This window comes from Amblyraja radiata, chromosome 37, assembly GCF_010909765.2.
Source record: "Amblyraja radiata isolate CabotCenter1 chromosome 37, sAmbRad1.1.pri, whole genome shotgun sequence".
Lineage (NCBI taxonomy): Eukaryota > Metazoa > Chordata > Chondrichthyes > Rajiformes > Rajidae > Amblyraja > Amblyraja radiata.
This window is the reverse complement of record NC_045992.1, coordinates 9,701,720-9,720,635: the sequence shown is the minus strand read 5'-3', so window position 1 is coordinate 9,720,635 and position 18,916 is coordinate 9,701,720. Positions and strand designations below refer to the sequence as shown.

Below are 18,916 nucleotides of genomic sequence, written 5' to 3'. Positions count from 1 at the left end.
TATCCCAACACCAACCCCATCTACCCCATCACCAACCCCATCACCAACCCCAACACCAACCCCATCACTAACCCCAACACCAACCCCACCTATCCCAACACCAACCCCACCTATCCCAACACCAACCCCACCTACCCCAACACCAACCCCAACACCAACCCCGCCTACCCCAACACCTGGCCTGCCCAGTCCAGCGGCGAAGATGTCCCTCTGCGACAGGGGATCCTGGGCACGTCGGAAACTGACAGCGGCTTCCAGGAGGTACACGCCCAGGCCGGCTCACCTGAGCAGAAGCTGCTGCCGACCGCCAGCCTGCCCAGCTTGCCCAGCCTGAGGGAGACACAGCTGGTGCCCATGGTGGGCCCAGTGAACAACCCCGTGGACGAGGTGCTAATCGCCACCTACAAAGAGAAGGCCAAGCAAGCCAGTAAGTTTTTTTAGTTACCTTCTAAGATAGTCTCAAATAATTTTAAACCTAAAGTCCTCCGATGCTCTGGGCTTTTCTGGTGTGTTCAATATGCTGCTATTAAGTGGAACATGAGAGGTTTAGAGGATATGAGGTCAACTCTCTGAAAAGCGCGTCAGTTGCTGTCTGTTACTTGATACTCTGTGTGATCTTATGGTCAAGACTTGAAAACAGTTGTTTAAACATACCCATGAAAGCTCCGTGCATTTATATATATATATATTTCTAATTTACTACAATAGTGCTATCCTTTAAACCTTTCGAATAAAACAACATTCTATTATTTGATGCAGAAAAATGTATTACTTTGGGATAATTATAGGGTGGGATGGATGCAAGTGTTCAGGTGAATACAGATTCCACTGTATTGGTGTGACAATGGTTTAATATAGCAACCCTTGTCAATGAGATTTCTAGGTAGAGACCAGAAAACTTTGGAAGTAAGATTTGGTGACTGCAAGTCACTGGCGATAAGAACGATAAAGTAGGGCTTTATAGGGAGTTTTAGATTGCTAGATTGTGATGGCTGCAAGATGTGTAGGGATGGTGGGAAAGGGAAATGAGAGCGCGTGGTGTCAGAAAATCCAAGGTTGGGCTCAGGAAATTGAGGCTTTAGTAAGGGTGTCATCGGTTATGGGGAGAAGGCAGGAGAATGGGGTTGAGAGGGAAAGACAGGTCAGCCACAATTGAATGGCGGCATAGACGGGATGGGCCGAATGGATTAATTTGCTCCTAGAACTCATGAAGATTTGAGGAAGCTGCTTCTAGTATTGAAATGCCATTGAAGAGAGTTGAGGATAAAGAGGATTTTTTTTTTTTGTGTCTAACATTCATGAATTGCTGACACTAATGACCTATTTAAACTCCAGCATTTAAAATTAAACATGCCTTAAATTATATATGGAGACAAGAATTATCCTCTTAATATTGCTTACTGCCACACTTTGCAGCCAACGTCTTTTTTCCACTGGGGTCAATTTATAGATCTAAAGTATATTCATCTTTTGATCATGTTTACTTGACTTTTGAAACAATGTTTTCTTGCTTATCCCACAGTTATGAGTATGAAAAGTATTTTAATGACATCACTGCCTGACACTTTGACACATTTCATTCTTGTGTCAATCGCCACAATTTTCTTTTAGCTTTACTTGTCTGAAAAAAATCTCTTGAAGGCCGGTTTGAGCGCAGACAGATGCTTAAACCCATCACACAACTAGTTGGTATGTAATGGGTAAAAATAGTCAAACGGACAGAAGTTCTTAACCGTCCTTTTGTCTGGTCTGACAAGGGGAGTAAAAGGCGATAAGAGAGCTTGGCAGACTTAAGAGTCTTGGGCTCACTCCAGTTTATGAGTGATTACAGTGTATATGGAACTGAGGACACAAAGTAATACTCCAAAGATTATCAGAATGCAGAGATCACAAACTGAAGAACCAGAAAAGAAAACCAGCAAGCATCAAGTTTATGCAGGTATTTGAATGTGTACATACTTTTAAAGTGCTAGCTAATTTTACTGTGAATGGTCTACAATTAATTTTTGTTCTATCCTTAAAAGTCTTACAATTGAAATTAGTTTCATGCCTGTAACCCAAGGTAAGATGGAAGGTCAACATTTCAGCACCAAATTATTTTATTCAATGTGTTTTAAATATTTACTGCAAGAGTATGGACATTTCAGTTTACTCCTTACCACAGAAACAAATACTCAAAAGGTTGTTAGCCGTGGTATATCTTACACAGTTAAAAATTATAGATGTACAGTTTCAAAACTACCAATGGTGCCAAAGATGTTTGCTCTGCAAATCATCACTTTGTGACTGCAACTATTTACTCAGCTAGACTCTGGTGGTTTAGGTTTTTCTTTGAGAACGTAAAGAAATGATCTGGCTTTATTTTTCAACCCTGGGCACGTTATTGATAGTGAACAGTGACATTTTACAATGTTTCGGGTCTCTAGTGTTTACAACTGGTGGGAGAAGAGGGAGAGGACCTGTTGCTGGTGGTTGGTTGTAGCAAAATTAACATGAGCTCCTTAAAATTTTGAAGAACCCTTTTTTCCCCCCAGTGTTTCATGCTTTAAAATAGACTTTTTTTTGCCAAAGTGAAATTGAATTATGATAACTTCTGTGTGATTTTATGTAATTCCAGAACTTACACTATGGTTTTCTTGAATTGATTCACCCCTGCGTTCCTGAAACGATTTTTGCATCAGTTTTGCACAGAATGCATCAATCCCAGTCCAATGCCCCTTTTGGAACATTACAGGAAAAATTGGACTAAATTGTCCTGGGAACAACTCTTGGGACAATGATGTCTTAATACTGCAGATTTTGGTTAGGACACTTTGGCCTTACACCCACACTGCACTGATATACCCCACGCTCCAAGACCTTGGTCCGAAAGCTCTCTGATCTCCAAACTGTGTTTCCTTCCCGTTGGTCCGGGCCAACAAAGCCAAATGCCATGAACCCCCAAAGTGGTGTCAACCCCTACACTTCAAATTGGTTTATGTTGTGCCATTTGGTGAACCCAATGATCCCATGAGATCCTATGGGGGGGGGTCCACTTATTCTTCCCCTCCTCTCCACTGGCCACTCACCTGATCATTACACCCCAACTCTGAGCCTCTGTCCTTTTTTTGCCAACCACTTCTACCGGTCCCTGATTTTTGCAGAATCCCTTCCTGGTCCCATTCCTTGCCTTGACCCCTGGCCCGGAACAGGCTCAATTCCAGGTGATATCTAGTTACAAAATCCTACCACACCCAACCATCTAGCATATCCATCTGGGTGCAATAAAATTTCCAACTGGCAGTTTTTATTGGTCAGGTTTCCATTTCACTACTATTCATGATAAACTAAATCTTCTATTACAGTACATATATATTAATATTTTTCTCTTCCAGGAGGGGTCCGGCACCTCAAATAAGCTCATCTCTTGAATTGGCTTAAATATTCAATCGATGCATTTGAGCAGACTCCATGCATGTTCTTATAGCTTTTTATACCAGTGTTATAGAAAGAGCAACTCAATAGCTGGTCAAAAAGAAACATTTAATAGAAATGATCAAAATGAAATCAGCTGAACCTATAGCAAATGGATATGTTTCAATATCCCAGTAATATATCAATAGTTAATAAATGCAATTGTTTTTCCCAAACACGTCAGCACTTAACACATCGATACAATGTGCAATTCATTGAGGCTGGAATGTTACCCTTTCTCGCAGAATAAATTGAGATTACCTCATAGAAGGTCAGCTGGAAAAATAACAGCAACATTCTAACACATCGATCAGAAATGTGTTTTGGGGATACTTCCAATAAACCTGCGGTGTAATGATTTTTCCTCGATCATCTGAAGATTCATTAATGTTAGCCTCCAGTCTGTCAACATTCTTCTGCAATTTTGGTCATGGGTTTTTTTGACATCTGGGCAGCATTTATTGCCCATCCTTAATTGGCCTGGAGAAAGAGATGATGAGTCACTTTCTTCATTCACTGTTATCTTTCTTGTGAATGCTGCTGAGTCCCTGATAGTATTTACCTTCTTGAATAGACAATAGGTGCAGGAGCAGGCCATTTGACCCTTCGAGCCAGCACCGCCATTCAATGTGATCATGGCTGATCGTCCCCAATCAGTACCCCGTTCCTGCCTTCTCACCATATCCCTGACTCCGCTATTTTAAAGAGCCCTATCTAGCTCTCTCTTGAAAGCATCCAGAGAACCTGCCTCCACCGCCCTCTGAGGCAGAGAATTCCACACTCACCACTCTCTGTGAGAAAAAGTGTTTCCTCCTCTCCGTTCTAAATGGCTTACTCCTTATTCTTAATGTTGCTGGAGTTGTGTTCATTCACCTGCCTTGCACTTTGTCAATGGTAGAAAAGTGTTGAGGTGTTAGTGAGTCACCCACTGATAATACATAGCTTTGGATCTGCTTTTGTAGTCGCCATCCTGAAGTGGCTGATCCAGTTCAGTGAAGACACAAGGAACTGCCAATACTGGTTTACAAAAAAAAAGGACACAAAGTGTGAAGAAGGCCTTGACCCGAAACGTCAACTATCCATGTTCTCCAGAGAGGCTGTCTGACCACTGAGTTACTCCAGCACTTATTTTTTGTTTTGTTTTTTTTGGTCCAGTTTATTTCCTGACTAATGCTGACCACCAGAAAGTAGATGACGAGGAACTCAGAAATAGTAATTCTGTTGAATATCAAGAAGTGGTTAAACACTCTCTTGCTGGAGATGACCATTGCCTGACACTTCTGTGGTACAAATGTTACCTGCTACTTATTAGCGCATGCTGAATGTCTTCCAGCTGTGTTTCAAGCATGGAGGTATAGATTGGTCGTCTTTTTTGCTGAGGAGTTTTGAACGGTATTAAACATCCCGCGGTTTCTTGTAATGGAAGGGTGGTCACTGATGGAGCTGCTGAAGATGGCTGGGTCTTGGACTCTCTTCTCGGGAACTCCAGCAGTACTCTCCTGGGGCTGAGATGATTGACCCCCAACAGCCACAACCATCTTGTATGGTGCAATGCACGACATTGACCATTGAAGTGTTCCCCCCCCCCCCCCCCCTTACAGCCCATTGACTTGAGTTTTACAAAGCTTTTTGATGCCACACGTACTATCATGATGACATAGCAGTCACTCTCATCGCAATGTGAAATCAGTTCCCTGGTTCTTGTTGGGACAAAGTCTGTCATGGAACCCAGCAATCCTGGTGAATGTGAGACAGGAGGTAAATGGAGAATATATACCATTGGATAGCATTGTCGGCGCCTTCCATCGCTTTAGAACAAGCACCGGTCGTGAAATTTCACGTAAATATATCATGTCAGAGATAGGTCATCTCCAGAGGAGGAGTCTATGAATCCCCAAAGCTATTCCGCTATCTAAATGCAATTCAGAAGCATAACGCCATAATCTTTACCTGCCTAATGTGGTTCAGTGCCAGGAATCTTGAAGAAGCTCAACACTATCCAGGACAAAACAGGTCATCATTCTGTTATCATTCCATCCACCACCCTAAGGATTCACACCTTTCAATAACAAGTGCATCATTACTGCAAACTGTGGTCCATTGGCAAGAATCCTTTGGAAGCATCTCCTAAACCAGAAAGTCCACCATTGGAAAGTCAAAGATAGCAGATGACTGTAACCTGTTTAAATGTTAAGTGTTAACCCTGTTAAGTGATACCTGCATGAAGCTTTGCTGGGACAGAACACTGAAAAAGCACAGTGGAAGTACCTTCAACATATAGATTTCAGTGGTGTATAAATAAGGCAGCTCAGGGGTAATATGAGATGGGTATTTAATGCTGGTCTTATCTGTGATGCTTATATCTGGGGAATGAAAAAAACAACATACTTGCTGATTGCTCATTGTATTTTTCACAAAGTCAAGGTAAGGTCTAGTTGCTTCTTGGAAGAAGCAGAACTACAGGCAGGGGGTATTTTCACTGAAGGAATTCAGTCCCCATCTCTAAGGTATCCTTTCCGACTTCAGATGAATTATTCTCGATTTATCCTGTTGCAGTTTTAACTTCCTGCCACTGATGTACTGCGGTGTCCCCAGTGGTGAAATGTGGAATAACAGACCGATGAGGTTCTAATCAGCAATTTCCTTTCTAATAAAAGTAACTTGTAATTTATATTGGGGAAGTTCACAGGCCACTCATGGAGATGGGAGATTGTGAATCTGGAAAGTATACTTGTAAACACCCTGCCTCTGGCATAATTCCATCAGACTTAAGTTCTCATCCCTCAGAGTACCACAGGAGCAGATTCCACAGGTTCTCAGTCTGACATGTGCACCCTTTACACCACAAGATGATCAATCTTCAATATGTGGTTGCCCCTTTACATCAATTCACCAGCACAGTGCCTAACTCGTGCCTTAGAAGGAACGGACAAGGTCAAACAAGGGAGGTACAAGAGACTATAGATGCTGGAATCTGCAGCAAAAAGCAAATTGCTGGAGGAATTCATCGGGGTGGGCAGCATCCGTAGAAAGAAGTGAATTGCCGATGTTTTGGGTCAAGATTCTCCTTCAGGATTGAGAGCCTCAATTACTTTCCCTTCTCAGAAACGTCGACCATTCCCTTCTCGCCACAGATACTGCTCAACCCGTTGAGTCTCTCCAGCAGTTTCTGTGCTTGAGGTCACGCAGTCGATGTGCTTCTGATCTCGTCTGAGCTTTAGTGCACAATTTGGCCAGAGCAGCAGGGTTTTTAATCTTACATCTTGGGCACTATCTTTGCTCAGCTACTCAAAGACACTTAGGGCAATCAGCTTTCCATTTCTTTGCCAATCCTACTCAGCCTCTGTGAGGAGATCATTTAATGCAGCTGGCATCATTGATTTGAAAAATTGCTGGGGAAACTCAGCGGGTGCAGCAGCATCTATGGAGCGAAGGAAATAGGCGACGTTTCGGGCCGAAACCCTTCTTCAGACTGATGGGGGGTGGGAGAAAGAAGGAAAAAGGGAGGAGGGGGAGGAGCCCGAGGGCGGGCGGATAGGAGGGTGGGAGGAGTCAGCTAGAGGGTTAAGGAAGGGGAGGAGACAGCAAGGGCTAGCAAAATTGGGAGAATTCAATGTTAATGCCATACGGACGCAAGGTCCCCAGACGGAATATGAGGTGCTGTTCCTCCAATTTCCGCTGTTGCTCACTCTGGCAATGGAGGAGACCCAGGACAGAGAGGTCGGATTGGGAATGGGAGGGGGAGTTGAAGTGCTGAGCCACCGGGAGTTCAGGTAGGTTATTGCGGACTGAGCGGAGGTGTTCGGCGGAACGATCGCCCAACCTACGCTTGGTTTGCCTGGTCTGCTTGTATTTCCTCAGCCACAGTGGTGTAGTTAGCAGAGTCGATGTCTTACAGTGCCAGAGACCCAAGTTCAATCCTGTCCTCAGGTACTGTCTGAGGGGAGCTTGCATGTTCTCTCTGTGAATGCATAGGTTTTCTTCAAGTGCTCCAGTTTCCTCCTATGTTCTAGACAGGCAGGGTGGAAATTGGGCACAGGAAATCGCCCCTTGTGATAGATTCTGGGAGCACTGATAAGAATTTGGGGAGAATAAATAAAATCGATTAACGCAGTCTATGTGTAAAAAGGTTGCTGATGACCAACAAGGAACTCAGTGGGCCCAAGAGCCTGTTTCTATGCTGCATTCTCTGTGACTCAGATCACAGAATGCAGATACACTGTTGAGCTTCTCAGGGTTTCGAGGTGGTCTTTTAATTTTCAAAGTATGTGTTAAAGCATTTCATTGTGAAGATTACGTCAGTAGTGTGATAAAGATTTTGCCCATGGGTTGTTGAAATAAATATTTTGTGTATTAATGCCAGCAATTTAAATAATTAATCTTGGTGTTGCTAAACACACGGTGATGGAGAATTAAGTTACTCCTGTGTATAGTTACAGTATACCCTCCTGGTTCAGGTATGGTTTGTGTTAGTAACGACATTGTCAGCTCATACCCCAGTATTAATGCAGCTTCTGAGGAAGGCAGCCATCAAGGATTTGGGTCCTTTACCATTGGGATAACCCATAGTTGATTGAGATGAGCTTGTGAAATGTAATCCCATTTTAAATTGGGATATACTGCAGCCACTTTGTGCTCAACAAGGGATCACCAACATAATAACCAGGTAATCCACGTAAGTGAAATAGAAAACGCTAGAGTTCTGATGAATTGTCTCCAACCTGAAATATTAACTCTGTTTCTCTCTCTCTTCAGATACTGCCTGACCTGCTGAGTATCTCCAACATTTTCTGTTTACATTTAAATTTATTCAGAATTTTGAGTTTCTATTTTTTTTTTTTTTTACTGGTATTATTTGGGTGATCAATATTGCCCTGGGCACCAGGGAGAATGCCATGTCCCTTTTTCTATGACCACCTGAGAGGGAGAAGGTTTATGACCTTATCTGAAATTCTGCAACAGGGCCGTATCCCTGTGGAGAACCAGTGTAGTTTTTTTAACGTTGATTTTGACTTTGATTTTGGGGTGGTATTTGTACCCAGAATCTGACTCGGACAGCACCAGCTCACTGAGAGTTAATGTCAGGCAGCAGAATCGTAGGAATTTCCACACTGTCTTACGCTATTACTTTGTTCCCCTCTGATGGTAAATCTCCATAAGGGCAGAAGATTCAATCCTCGACACTTCTTTTTTCCACAGTCCTGGACCGAGATAATGTCCAACACTTCACAAACTGAGATTATGTTTAAAATATGCATTTTGTTTAAAACAGATCTGATTACTTTCATCACTTCTCAGTTAATATCTTCCATATCACTTTCCATTTGTGATTAAAACCAATGCAGCATAACATGAAGAATATGTGAGGGATTGTTGTTGTTTTGAACAAGGCTGATTAAGGAAAATACCCTTTGGTGCTGCGGGATTATTTTGTTACACTTGGAATCTCGGATGTGTAATTCTCTTGTGTTCACAGTAATGTTTCAGAAGCTTGTTAGTTTATTCCTTTGTGTTCTGACATTGCAGAGTTGCATCGGAGTGAAAGTGTGCAGGAGAAGCAAGCGAAGGAGGCCAGGACAAAATGCAAGACCATCGCATCTCTCCTCACCTCTGCACCAAATCCTCACTCAAAGGGGGTTCTTATGTTTAAGAAGCGCCGTCAAAGGGCAAAGAAGTACACCCTCGTTAGTTATGGAAGTGTAGACGAGGAGAAGCAGAGTATGGACGAGGACGGGGAACTGCCGCCTACCAGTGAGTCTGAATTTGACGAAGATGCGTTTTCTGATGCAAAAAGTTTGACAAATCAGTCAATGGGATCAGACTGGGACAGTTCTTACCTGGACATTGAAAAGCCCAAATCTGAGCCCCATGGTCTAACTGAAACCAAAGGGAAGGGTGTTATATTATTTGAACATCAGAGACAACGAGCAAAGGACTATGTATTGGAGGAACCTCCAATTCAGACACAACACAATCTACCAATGAAAGCCAAGCCAGAGGCTGAAGTGATGAGGTGCAGCGCAATGAATGGAGTCCCTGCCTGGTCCAGGAGTACGACTGTGTGTGCTGGGAATCCAGCCTCGGACGCATTGAACTACTGCACAGAAATGAATCTGCTGCCAATAGTACGTGCAGAGACCAGTTACCCAAGGCCCAGTGAGCAGCACCATTCACAGCACATCGTACAAGGTCCCCCTGGCCTACCTGGGGTGGCAAATTGGACAGCAAGACCATTTACTCCAGGGTGTCAACAGAGCCATGTGAGTCCTGTACACTCTGTCTGTGCTCCAGTGCTGTATCGGCAAGGTGCAACAAATACAGCTCCTGTCAAACCCTGGGAACAAGCTGCTGTGCAAAACAAACCAACAAAACCTTTCTCACCTCCAGCAGCGGTAGTCTCCAGGCCAACTGTGAATGCCATCCCTCAACCTGAACCAATGAAAGTTTCAGTGCCAATGAGAATGGGAACACATTATTTGCCAGCAGCTGTTTTAATATCAGCACCACCACCACCACCACCACCTGCTGTGATGCCACATCCACTTCTTGTGATGTCACCACCACCTGCTGTGATGTCACCTCCACCTGCTGTGATGTCACCTCCACCTGCTGTGATGTCACCTCCACCTGCTGTGATGTCACCTCCACCTGCTGTGATGTCACCTCCACCTGCTGTGATATCAGCTCCACCTCTTGTGATGTCACCACCACCTGCTGTGATGTCACCACCATCTGCTGTGATGTCACCACCACCTGCTGTGATGTCACCACCTCCTGCTGTGATGTCACCACCACCTCCTGTGATGTCACCACCTCCTGTGACGTCGCCTCCACCTTCTGTGATGTCACCACCTGCTGTGATGTCACCTCCACCTGCTGTGATGTCATCACCAACCACAGTCATGTTACCATCGTCTACATCGATGACAACAGAATGCACAGCAATGCCAACAACGGCCGCGGTGAACTCGCCAAAGCCGGCGGTGATGGTGTCATCAATCATAGCGATGTCACCACCATGCGCAGCAAGGTCAGCAGATTGTACCATGACATCACCACCAGCTGCAGTGATGTCACCACCACCGGCAATGATGTCGCCACCACCTGCAGTGATGTCACCACCACCATTGATGACGTCACTATTCACAGCAACTCCATATTCGCCACCTCAGGCTCCGGTCACCAGCACCGCTACCTTTCGCGTTTCCTCAACACTGCTGCCACAGAAAAGGAGCGAAGTCCCTCCTGAAGCCGTAGTGAACGCCCCTTCCATTGCGAGCACATCATCAACAGCTTGGACATCCAACCAGCCATCTGAGAGCTTGGCCACAAGAGAGCAACGAATTTCAGTGCCCGCTTCTAAAACTGGCATCTTGCAAGAGGCACGTCGCAGAAGCACCAGGAAGCCGATGTTTACAAAGACTGAACAGAAAAAAACCTCACCAAACCCTGAACTTCTTTCCATGGTACAAAATCTGGATGAAAAGAAGCCAGATCATATTGGAGCAGGATTTGAATCAGGACCTGAAGAAGACTTTTTGAGTCTTGGTGCCGAAGCTTCTAACTTTATGCAGTCTCAGGCACGCAGGCAAAGTATACCTCCTCCTGTAGCCCCAAAGCCTCATTTAAAGCCTCAGTTAGTTGGCAGTTGTTATCCAGTGGTGAATGGAACCTATACACCAGCAACCCTGCAGTCGAAAGGAAAAGGAGCAGAACTTTTTGCAAGGAGACAAAGTCGCATGGACAAATTTATTGTTGATTCAGTGCCAACCCACTCTTCCCAGCCAAGAGGACCATCTCCCACTCCTTCCCTCCCTGCTACGTGGAAATATTCTCCCAACATCCGGGCTCCGCCACCAATTGGTTATAACCCCATTCATTCCCCATCATATCCATTAGCAGCCAGCAAGTCCCAAACAATCCCCAAAGCAGAGAAGAAGTGGAGGCCAGGAGGGAACCAAAAGGTTGGAATAAAAGCCATTGATTTCATGAGACGTCAGCCTTATCAATTAAATCCGGCCATGTTCAGTTTCGATGAATCCGCCGTGAGATCACAAGGGTGGTCAGGATGTGCTCCAACCACGCCACAAGGCCAACAATCCTTTATCTCCACAAAGCAGGTCCCTGTGAAGACAGCAAGAGCGTTCGAGATCAGACGCTTCTCAACCCCAGTGCCGATTATCACTACCACAGTTATTGCCCCGCGGTCAGCCACCACACTCGCTGAACCCGTGTGGATGTCGGCGCCAAACTCCCCCCCACCGGTATCAGCCAAAGTATCTTACAGCAATGGGCTGGCTCACCAACACTGGAGAGCAGCTGGAGACAGTTCGGAAGTGGCCTTTGAACCATCAGTTCTTCAATTCCCGTCCAGGGAAGATATGCAAAAGAAGCCATCGGTTCCCACCCCTAGACCGAGGTTCTCAGCTGTGAGAGGTGGAGGCTGTGGTCATACATGGAGACCTGGGTCAATCCAGGAATGAAAGAATGTTTGTGCATTCTTGATTCTGAGTGGATAGGTGAAGATTTTCCAACAGAAAGAGGACCCTGATCCTGAAAGAAAAGGAAGATTTACATTTATATAATCACTTCTCTGGACCTCATGACACCCCAAATTATTTGACAGTTTTGATGTGCGTCCCAGTGTAGGAAGTACCGCTGCCAACCTTTGTGCACAGCAAGCTCCCATGAGTAGCAATATGATGGTCACCAGATTATCTGGTTTTAGGTTTTAGTTGCGGGGTAGATTATTAGCCAGGGTGCCCAGGTTTTCCCCCCATGTTTTTTTTTTGTTTCAAATTGGCACCGTGCCCTCTTGAACATTCATCCAAGTGGGGCAAATGAGGTGGTCTCTGTAGGACCCCTGGTAGCGCAGAGCTGTTTCAGTCCTGCACTGGCTTCTGTTGACATGCAGTCAAGTCTCTGAGAGGGACAAAGACTCACGCATTCAAGAACGCTGCCACTAACATCTAAAGAACTGCCATTCTAAATCTAACCGATTTTTCATAGAGCTCTATAATAAGGATTTACGACCATATAATGTTTAAAATTTAATAGTTTTTTTTTTTTGCATTAACTGCAAGAATAGACCTCGTTATATACAAAAAATACAGCGGAGATGGAGATGGGGGTCATCTTGAGGTCTCTCTATGCATTGCAATTCTTTATTAGAACCTGTCAGAGTTTTGATTGATAAAACACAGTGGGTCACAGAATGAAATATCTTTCTTCCCAGAATATCTCCATTCTGCAATTAGCTGAATTTGTACCGTGTAGTGTGACATTGATATATTTATGAAATATTCTTTTTCAGTACACATGGAATTCCATTTTTTACTGTGTGATAAGCAATACATACATATTAAATGTTTCAGCCGAACAAGCAGAAATTCCCAGAGCAATGGAAAAGGATTTCAAGAGTGAATGTTTTCAGAGGAATATATGGATTTGGTTAAGTTCCTGGTGGTGGTGCCTTGCGCGAGTTATGAATGATCACACCAACAATCGCAGGCACGTGACAATAGAATTTGATTGTTATTACTGTTCTGCAGCAGACTGTGATTATGATGACATTTTGGGAGGTAAAGATAAACATCGGGAGATTCTCAAGGAAAATCCAACACAAAATGGTTTCTCAGTCAAATGCTGTATCTGCAATTGATGAAACAGAACCAACTCCGGCGCAGTTGATTGTCAGTTTAGACTTGTTTCCAAATTAATCTTCCATTTATATAAAGGGTGACTGAGTTGTCAATGATCTGGCACCATCCTCTCAAGTGGAGTTGAGTTTTAATTCATCAATTGTGTAATACCAGTTAGCTCTTCAGGATAGGTGCAATGTCCATCCACTCCACTACACGGACAAATTTCCCATTGTTGCCACCTTTAGATATTGTTTAATTGTCCAACTGGAATGAAGACGTCGTCACCTGAGCACACACCGAGCTGATCAATCATGTGCCGTGCTTCAGATGTAAACACCACTCTATCAAAGGACAAAAATTGCTCCGATAAACTGCTCTGACACATTTCAGTGGGAAAATACAAATTGTATTATTTATTCAAATCACGCAATTTGTTCCTAAGTCATACCCGGGCAGAGCCAAAATACCAACCGTAGATCTTATTATTGATAACAACGTACTCTTAATGATAAAGCTAATTTTTGGATGCCAGAGTGCAAAATGTGCAGTGCTATTCTTAAACAAGTGATATAAAACTGACTGTATATGTTGCTAAACAATTAAGATGAATGAAGACTGTGGTTACGTTGTGATGATATGAAGTAGCTATGGTCAGAAATTATGGAATCGATTGGAAATGCAAGGAAGATTGGATCAGATGGGACATGGGTGATCTTGGTTTCTGTATGTAGAGATGGGAAGCAGAGTAAATGGAACTGGGGATTAGTTCAATGATTTGAGCTGGTTTAAGGTGTAATGTTCGATAATGCAAGGGTTAATAATTTGCAAAGATTAATAATTTGTAAATGTTTTCTTCATGCTATGGGTTTTGCCCAACCACTGAGACTTAACACATATTGGAGTTCAGTAGTGAAAATCTTCACTTTTTGCAATTTCACACAAAACTGATAAGTGCCTTGATTATTAGCATTGCCAAACTGAAGAGTTTAATATCAGTTTTGGCTTGCAAAGCTACTGTGATTTGAAAGCTGTAAATCTCACCTGCTTTACTGTAATTCTCCATCATCACTAATTTGCATTTAGCTTTGAAGAAAATGGGCTCAGGAGATTGACGGTAACTTGTGTTCTTGTTCGATTGCTCTCTTCATGTGTCCTAGTGAGACTCTACACAACACATTCAGCAATGGATAAATACCAAATCATTCAATAATTACCCGGAAATCAAAGGGAAAAAAATATTGGATCTGGAAATATGAAATAAAAACAAAAACTGCTTGAAATGCTCATTGCCATTAATTCTGTTCCTCATCACAAATAAACAATAACTCTGGATCAGGCTTTCGAGATGAAGTTCCATTGCCAAGCTGTTGACCTTAAATAGTTAATTGTTTTTCCCCAGATAAGCTGCCAGGCTGACTGAGCATTCCCAGCACCTTTTGTCTTTAATTCTCAGTCATTTCCAGACAAAGGCTCCTTTACAGGGTCTGAGTGCTTTGTTAGGAATGTCTTTGGAGTGACAGATTTTCCATAAACGAATAACATGCATATCCCCTTATAGGTTTTAGAGCACTTTGGCTATTGTAAGTGAAGCAACACAGCTCTGCACTTTACGAAAACCAATAGATGTGTCTTATTCATTAGATGTTTAGTCTTACTTTGTGCAAATTATATGCATTTCTTGCAGTCTTAATGTTCAAACTGTGCTATGTATGCTGATGTAAAATAATAAAATGTGAATAATTGATACATTTGAAGGTGTTGTGAGAATGAATATGTGACTAGCAGGTGTGGAGTGGGTTACAACTACATCTTTGGAACAAGCTAAGGTGGGCGATGATGGACATTGTTTGGCTCTTTTCAAAGGAGCTGGATCATTATCGTCCCAGGAATATCGACATATCAAAACACAAGCACAACTTTTGTTCTTTCTTGCTCTAAGTGTGAGTCTTCCAGGATGGTCCAGAATCTGCAGGAATTGCAAATCTACAAGAAATTGCTGGATGAAACGCTGGGAAAACAAATTTCAGGGACAACAAACATATATAACAATGTAGGGCAAATAGATTGCTTGAAGAATGGAGATTATTCAAAGAAATCTCCAGGAATATATCTGTCCAGAGCCGGTAACTGATAATTTCCTTCTTTGAAGAAAGTTTATTTGCTGCAAAGATGGGGACAATTTACCTTTTTCCTTTTTTTTATTGGATGTGGGCATTCCTTTTAATGACGCATCCCTAATTATCCTAGAGAAGGCTTCTCAGAAATTGCTTTCTTGAGACCTTTTGATGAAGGTACACCATCATGCTGTTGGTTCAGGAGTTCCAGCTTCTGTGGCAAAGTAGGGATGGAAATTATGTTTTCAAGTCTGAATAGTCTATGACTTGGAGTAGAAAACCTGCAACTGGTGGCATTCTCTTACATCTATATGCTTCTACACAGCAAAGATTGCTATGTAGAAGCATATTGGTGTTTAGAAGAATGAAGGCTTACCTTATTGCAACATATAAGGTCCCGGTGAACCCCTTACTTTAAAAAGAACGTGGTAACACTGGAGGCTGTCCACAGGAGATTCCACGGACAGTATTGTCCTAAAAGAAAGGTTAAATGGTTTGGTTTCATTCCTTAAGAGTTTAAAAAACTGAGGCATGACTTTTTCAAATCTAGAAGATCTTAAGGGGGCTTGGCTGGGTAGATATTGGGATGTTTTCACTAGTAGAGAGTCATGAACAAGGTTACAAGATAAGAGACCAATCATTTAAAAACTGATATACAGGGAAATTCTTCTTTCAGAAGGTAGTGAATGTCTGGAATTATTTTCTCCTATGATGGCCAGATCGTTAGATATATTTATATAATATGATAAATATTGACAGATCAAGGAATTGAGGACTAAGGGGAATAGGTACAGAAGAGGAGCTGAGATCAGTATAGATCAACCGTGGTCGTGTTGAATGGGAGGGCAAGTTTGGGACCTGATGGCCTACTTGTGCTTCTCTTTCCATGTGTTCTTGTAAGGGTTTTACTGAGGTCACCTTCACACACCGGGATGTCAGGTTCACTGAATTCGGAAGGTGGTAGGTTCTGAACTCTTACTTTCCTGTATTTTATGATTCCAATGAGCTGATCACAAAGTTGTCTACACGCCAAATTTGTAGATGGTGGAAGGGCTTTGGGGAGACTCGCTGGAGCCTTGATGACTGGGAATGAAGGGGAATTCCATCCACGACAGAGGGATTTGCTCGTCTGTTTTGGGCACAGCCTTTCCCATTGTGAGGTGACGGGGGCACAGCAGGGTCTTGTTTGTGCTGGCAATACTTCCAACAAGGCGCAGCAGGCAGACGGATATGTAGCAATCCATCGTCAGCTCGCAACTGCCAGGTTCCCTGCTGCCTCGGAGCAAGGTGACGTAAGGGATAAAATTACCTCCAGCGATGGACAGAATGAAATCAAAGTAGGAGTCAAACATGAAGGGAACTGCGAACCTGTCACAAAACATACAAGGATTATTGACCGGGCAGCTGTCATGAATACCAACAGGGGCAGTAAACATACTCTAGCATTGAGCTCAGGGAGCAGGTTAGCACATCATATAATAACATGAAATGTTGCAACCCACCATGTGATAGTGCACCACTGACAGTATGTTGTATGAGACCACACCACTAGTGAACAGTGTGGCAGTGGACAGGATACAACAGTGGATAGGACGTGTGACTGAACTGCCAGACAGTGTTCTGTGTGACAGTAGACAGGGTGGGAGGGTACACTGCCTGACGGTATATAATGTGAGAGTGTTCGTTATGAGAGTACACTTGCTGATGGTGTGTAATGTGAGAATTTGCAAGGGGTGATGGTAGATAGAGTTCCACCTAACAAGGGGACTGCCAGGCAGTGCTCGGCAAGGGAGTATGTCAAATACATTGCATGTCAGTACAGTGTGACAGAACACAGTCTGATGGAGCAAACCCTGTATGAGGAGAGTATGAGTATGACAGGGCATTGGATGAAGCCTTGTTGTGTGTCTAGAACAGGTGATATTATTCTGCTCAACGTATGTCAGGGCAACATGTGACAGTGCAATGTATGACTGTTTAATTTGACCGAACATCGAGTGACAATAGACATCGATTTGAAAATAAAAGAGTGTTTATATATTTACAATATGTCCATTTCCATCAGAATATATACTGTATACAAATCAAATTCAAATTAAATCACAAGCAATCTAGTGACGGTGCAGCTTTCAAAACTAACAATAATAATTTCAATAATAAATGTTAGCATCAAGTGTGACAATGCACCTTGTGAAAGAAAGAGCATAACTTGTGACAGAGTGCTGTGTAACAATAATGTGAAAGTGCCACAGTGAAGCATGTGAGAGAACAAGAGAGCAAGATGTGACTGATGACAGGACAGCCAAAAAGCTCTTGACAGTTACATCGGTACAATGCATTATGTGATTTTGTAACAAGACGGTTTGCTGGAACAAAGTACGACAGTGTGATGTGTGACACTGCTGGGCATGGCTGTGGAATAATACAATGCGACTCGACAGCACAGCTTGCAACACTACAGGCTGATGGAGCAATGAGTTTCAGTGCACCATTTGATAACAAAACAGTGGAACATGACAGGGCCACATAGGAACAAGCACCATTTGAGAGAATAACATGTGACAGTGCAATAATGCAACAGGTGACAACACAACATGTGATAATATTCAATGGCATGACATGCATAACAGAATGCATGAGAGCACAAAATATGGCAGTGAGATGTGTGTCAATGTGACAGCACTGTATGCGACAATGGAACAAGTGGTCTGATGCCCAGACCTGTGAATGGCCACCCAACAGAAGGTTATATCAACTGCCTGAAGAAGGGTCCAGACCGAAAAATCGTTTGTCCATTTCCCTCCACAGATGCTGCCTGACCTGCTGAGTTCCTCCAACAGTCTGTTTTTGTGCTCAAGATTCCAGTATCTGCATTATCCAGTATCTCCTTTGACCAACCTGCCCTCCTCAGCCACCTTAAAGGAGAGGAGCATGGAGCTGAAGTCCGACCAAAAGTTGAAGAGTAGCCTTTTCAAATACTTAAACTGGGGCTGAAACCTTTCACTTTCTATGTAAACACAGACACAAACTCCTCCAGGCTACAAAAATATTTGAGGGGTTGGGAGTACATGAACCAAATTAAAACCCACTGCAGAGCATCGCTCTGTGCAATTCTCACCATCTCAAGTCTGTAAGTAAGTAAGTAAGTTTATTGGCCGAGTATTCACATACAAGGAATTTGCCTTGGTGCTCCGCCCACAAGTAACAACATGTCATACAGTGACAGTTACGAATGACTCAGAAAACACTAAACATTAATAATAATAAAACATTAATGATAAAACACCATTGATCAAGCATGTGAACCAACAAAATACCAGATCAAAGGGAGGCTGCAGATTTTTGGCTGTTGAGTAGAGCAACTACTCGTGGATAAAATCTGTTTTTATGTCTGGCTGTGGCAGCTTTGACAGTCCAGAGTCGCCTTCCAGAGGGAAGTGATTCAAAGAGTTTGTGGCCAGGGTGAGAGGGGTCAGAGCTGATCTTGCCCGCTCGCTTCCTGGCCCTTGCAGTCTACAGTTCATCAATGGAGGGAAGGTTGCAGCCAATAATCTTCTCTGCTGATCGGACGATTCGCTGCAGCCTCCAGGTGTCGTGCTTGGTGGCTGAGACCAGACCATGATGGAGAAGGTGAGAACAGACTCTACGATGGCCGTGTAGAATTGGACCATCATTGCCTCTGGCAGATTGTGCTTCCTCAGCTGC

At 43.3% G+C, this 18,916-nt stretch overlaps 1 protein-coding gene across 2 annotated transcripts; it reads left to right on the top strand.

Annotated features, from left to right (window-relative positions):
- The first annotated feature begins 104 nt into the window (after window positions 1-104).
- LOC116966527 (synaptopodin 2-like protein) lies at window positions 105-14,848 on the top strand. Of its 2 annotated transcripts, none has more exons than XM_033012857.1 (2): window positions 105-427; window positions 8,980-14,848. In XM_033012857.1, the coding sequence occupies exons 1-2, from the start codon at window positions 355-357 to the stop codon at window positions 11,934-11,936; spliced, it is 3,030 nt and encodes a 1,009-aa protein (XP_032868748.1). In that variant the 5' UTR covers window positions 105-354; the 3' UTR covers window positions 11,937-14,848. The 2 variants fall into 2 exon arrangements, with proteins under 2 accessions (XP_032868748.1, XP_032868747.1); XM_033012856.1 differs by lacking the exon at window positions 105-427 and adding an exon at window positions 488-1,939.
- Window positions 14,849-18,916: the final 4,068 nt, after the last annotated feature.

Bases quoted from the DNA above. Each gene is read 5' to 3' on its own strand.
- LOC116966527 (XM_033012856.1), top strand. From the start codon at position 1,837: ATGGAACTGAGGACACAAAGTAATACTCCAAAGATTATCAGAATGCAG. The intron at 1,940-8,979 runs GTATTTGAATGT...CTGACATTGCAG, and splicing joins CAAGCATCAAGTTTATGCAG to AGTTGCATCGGAGTGAAAGT.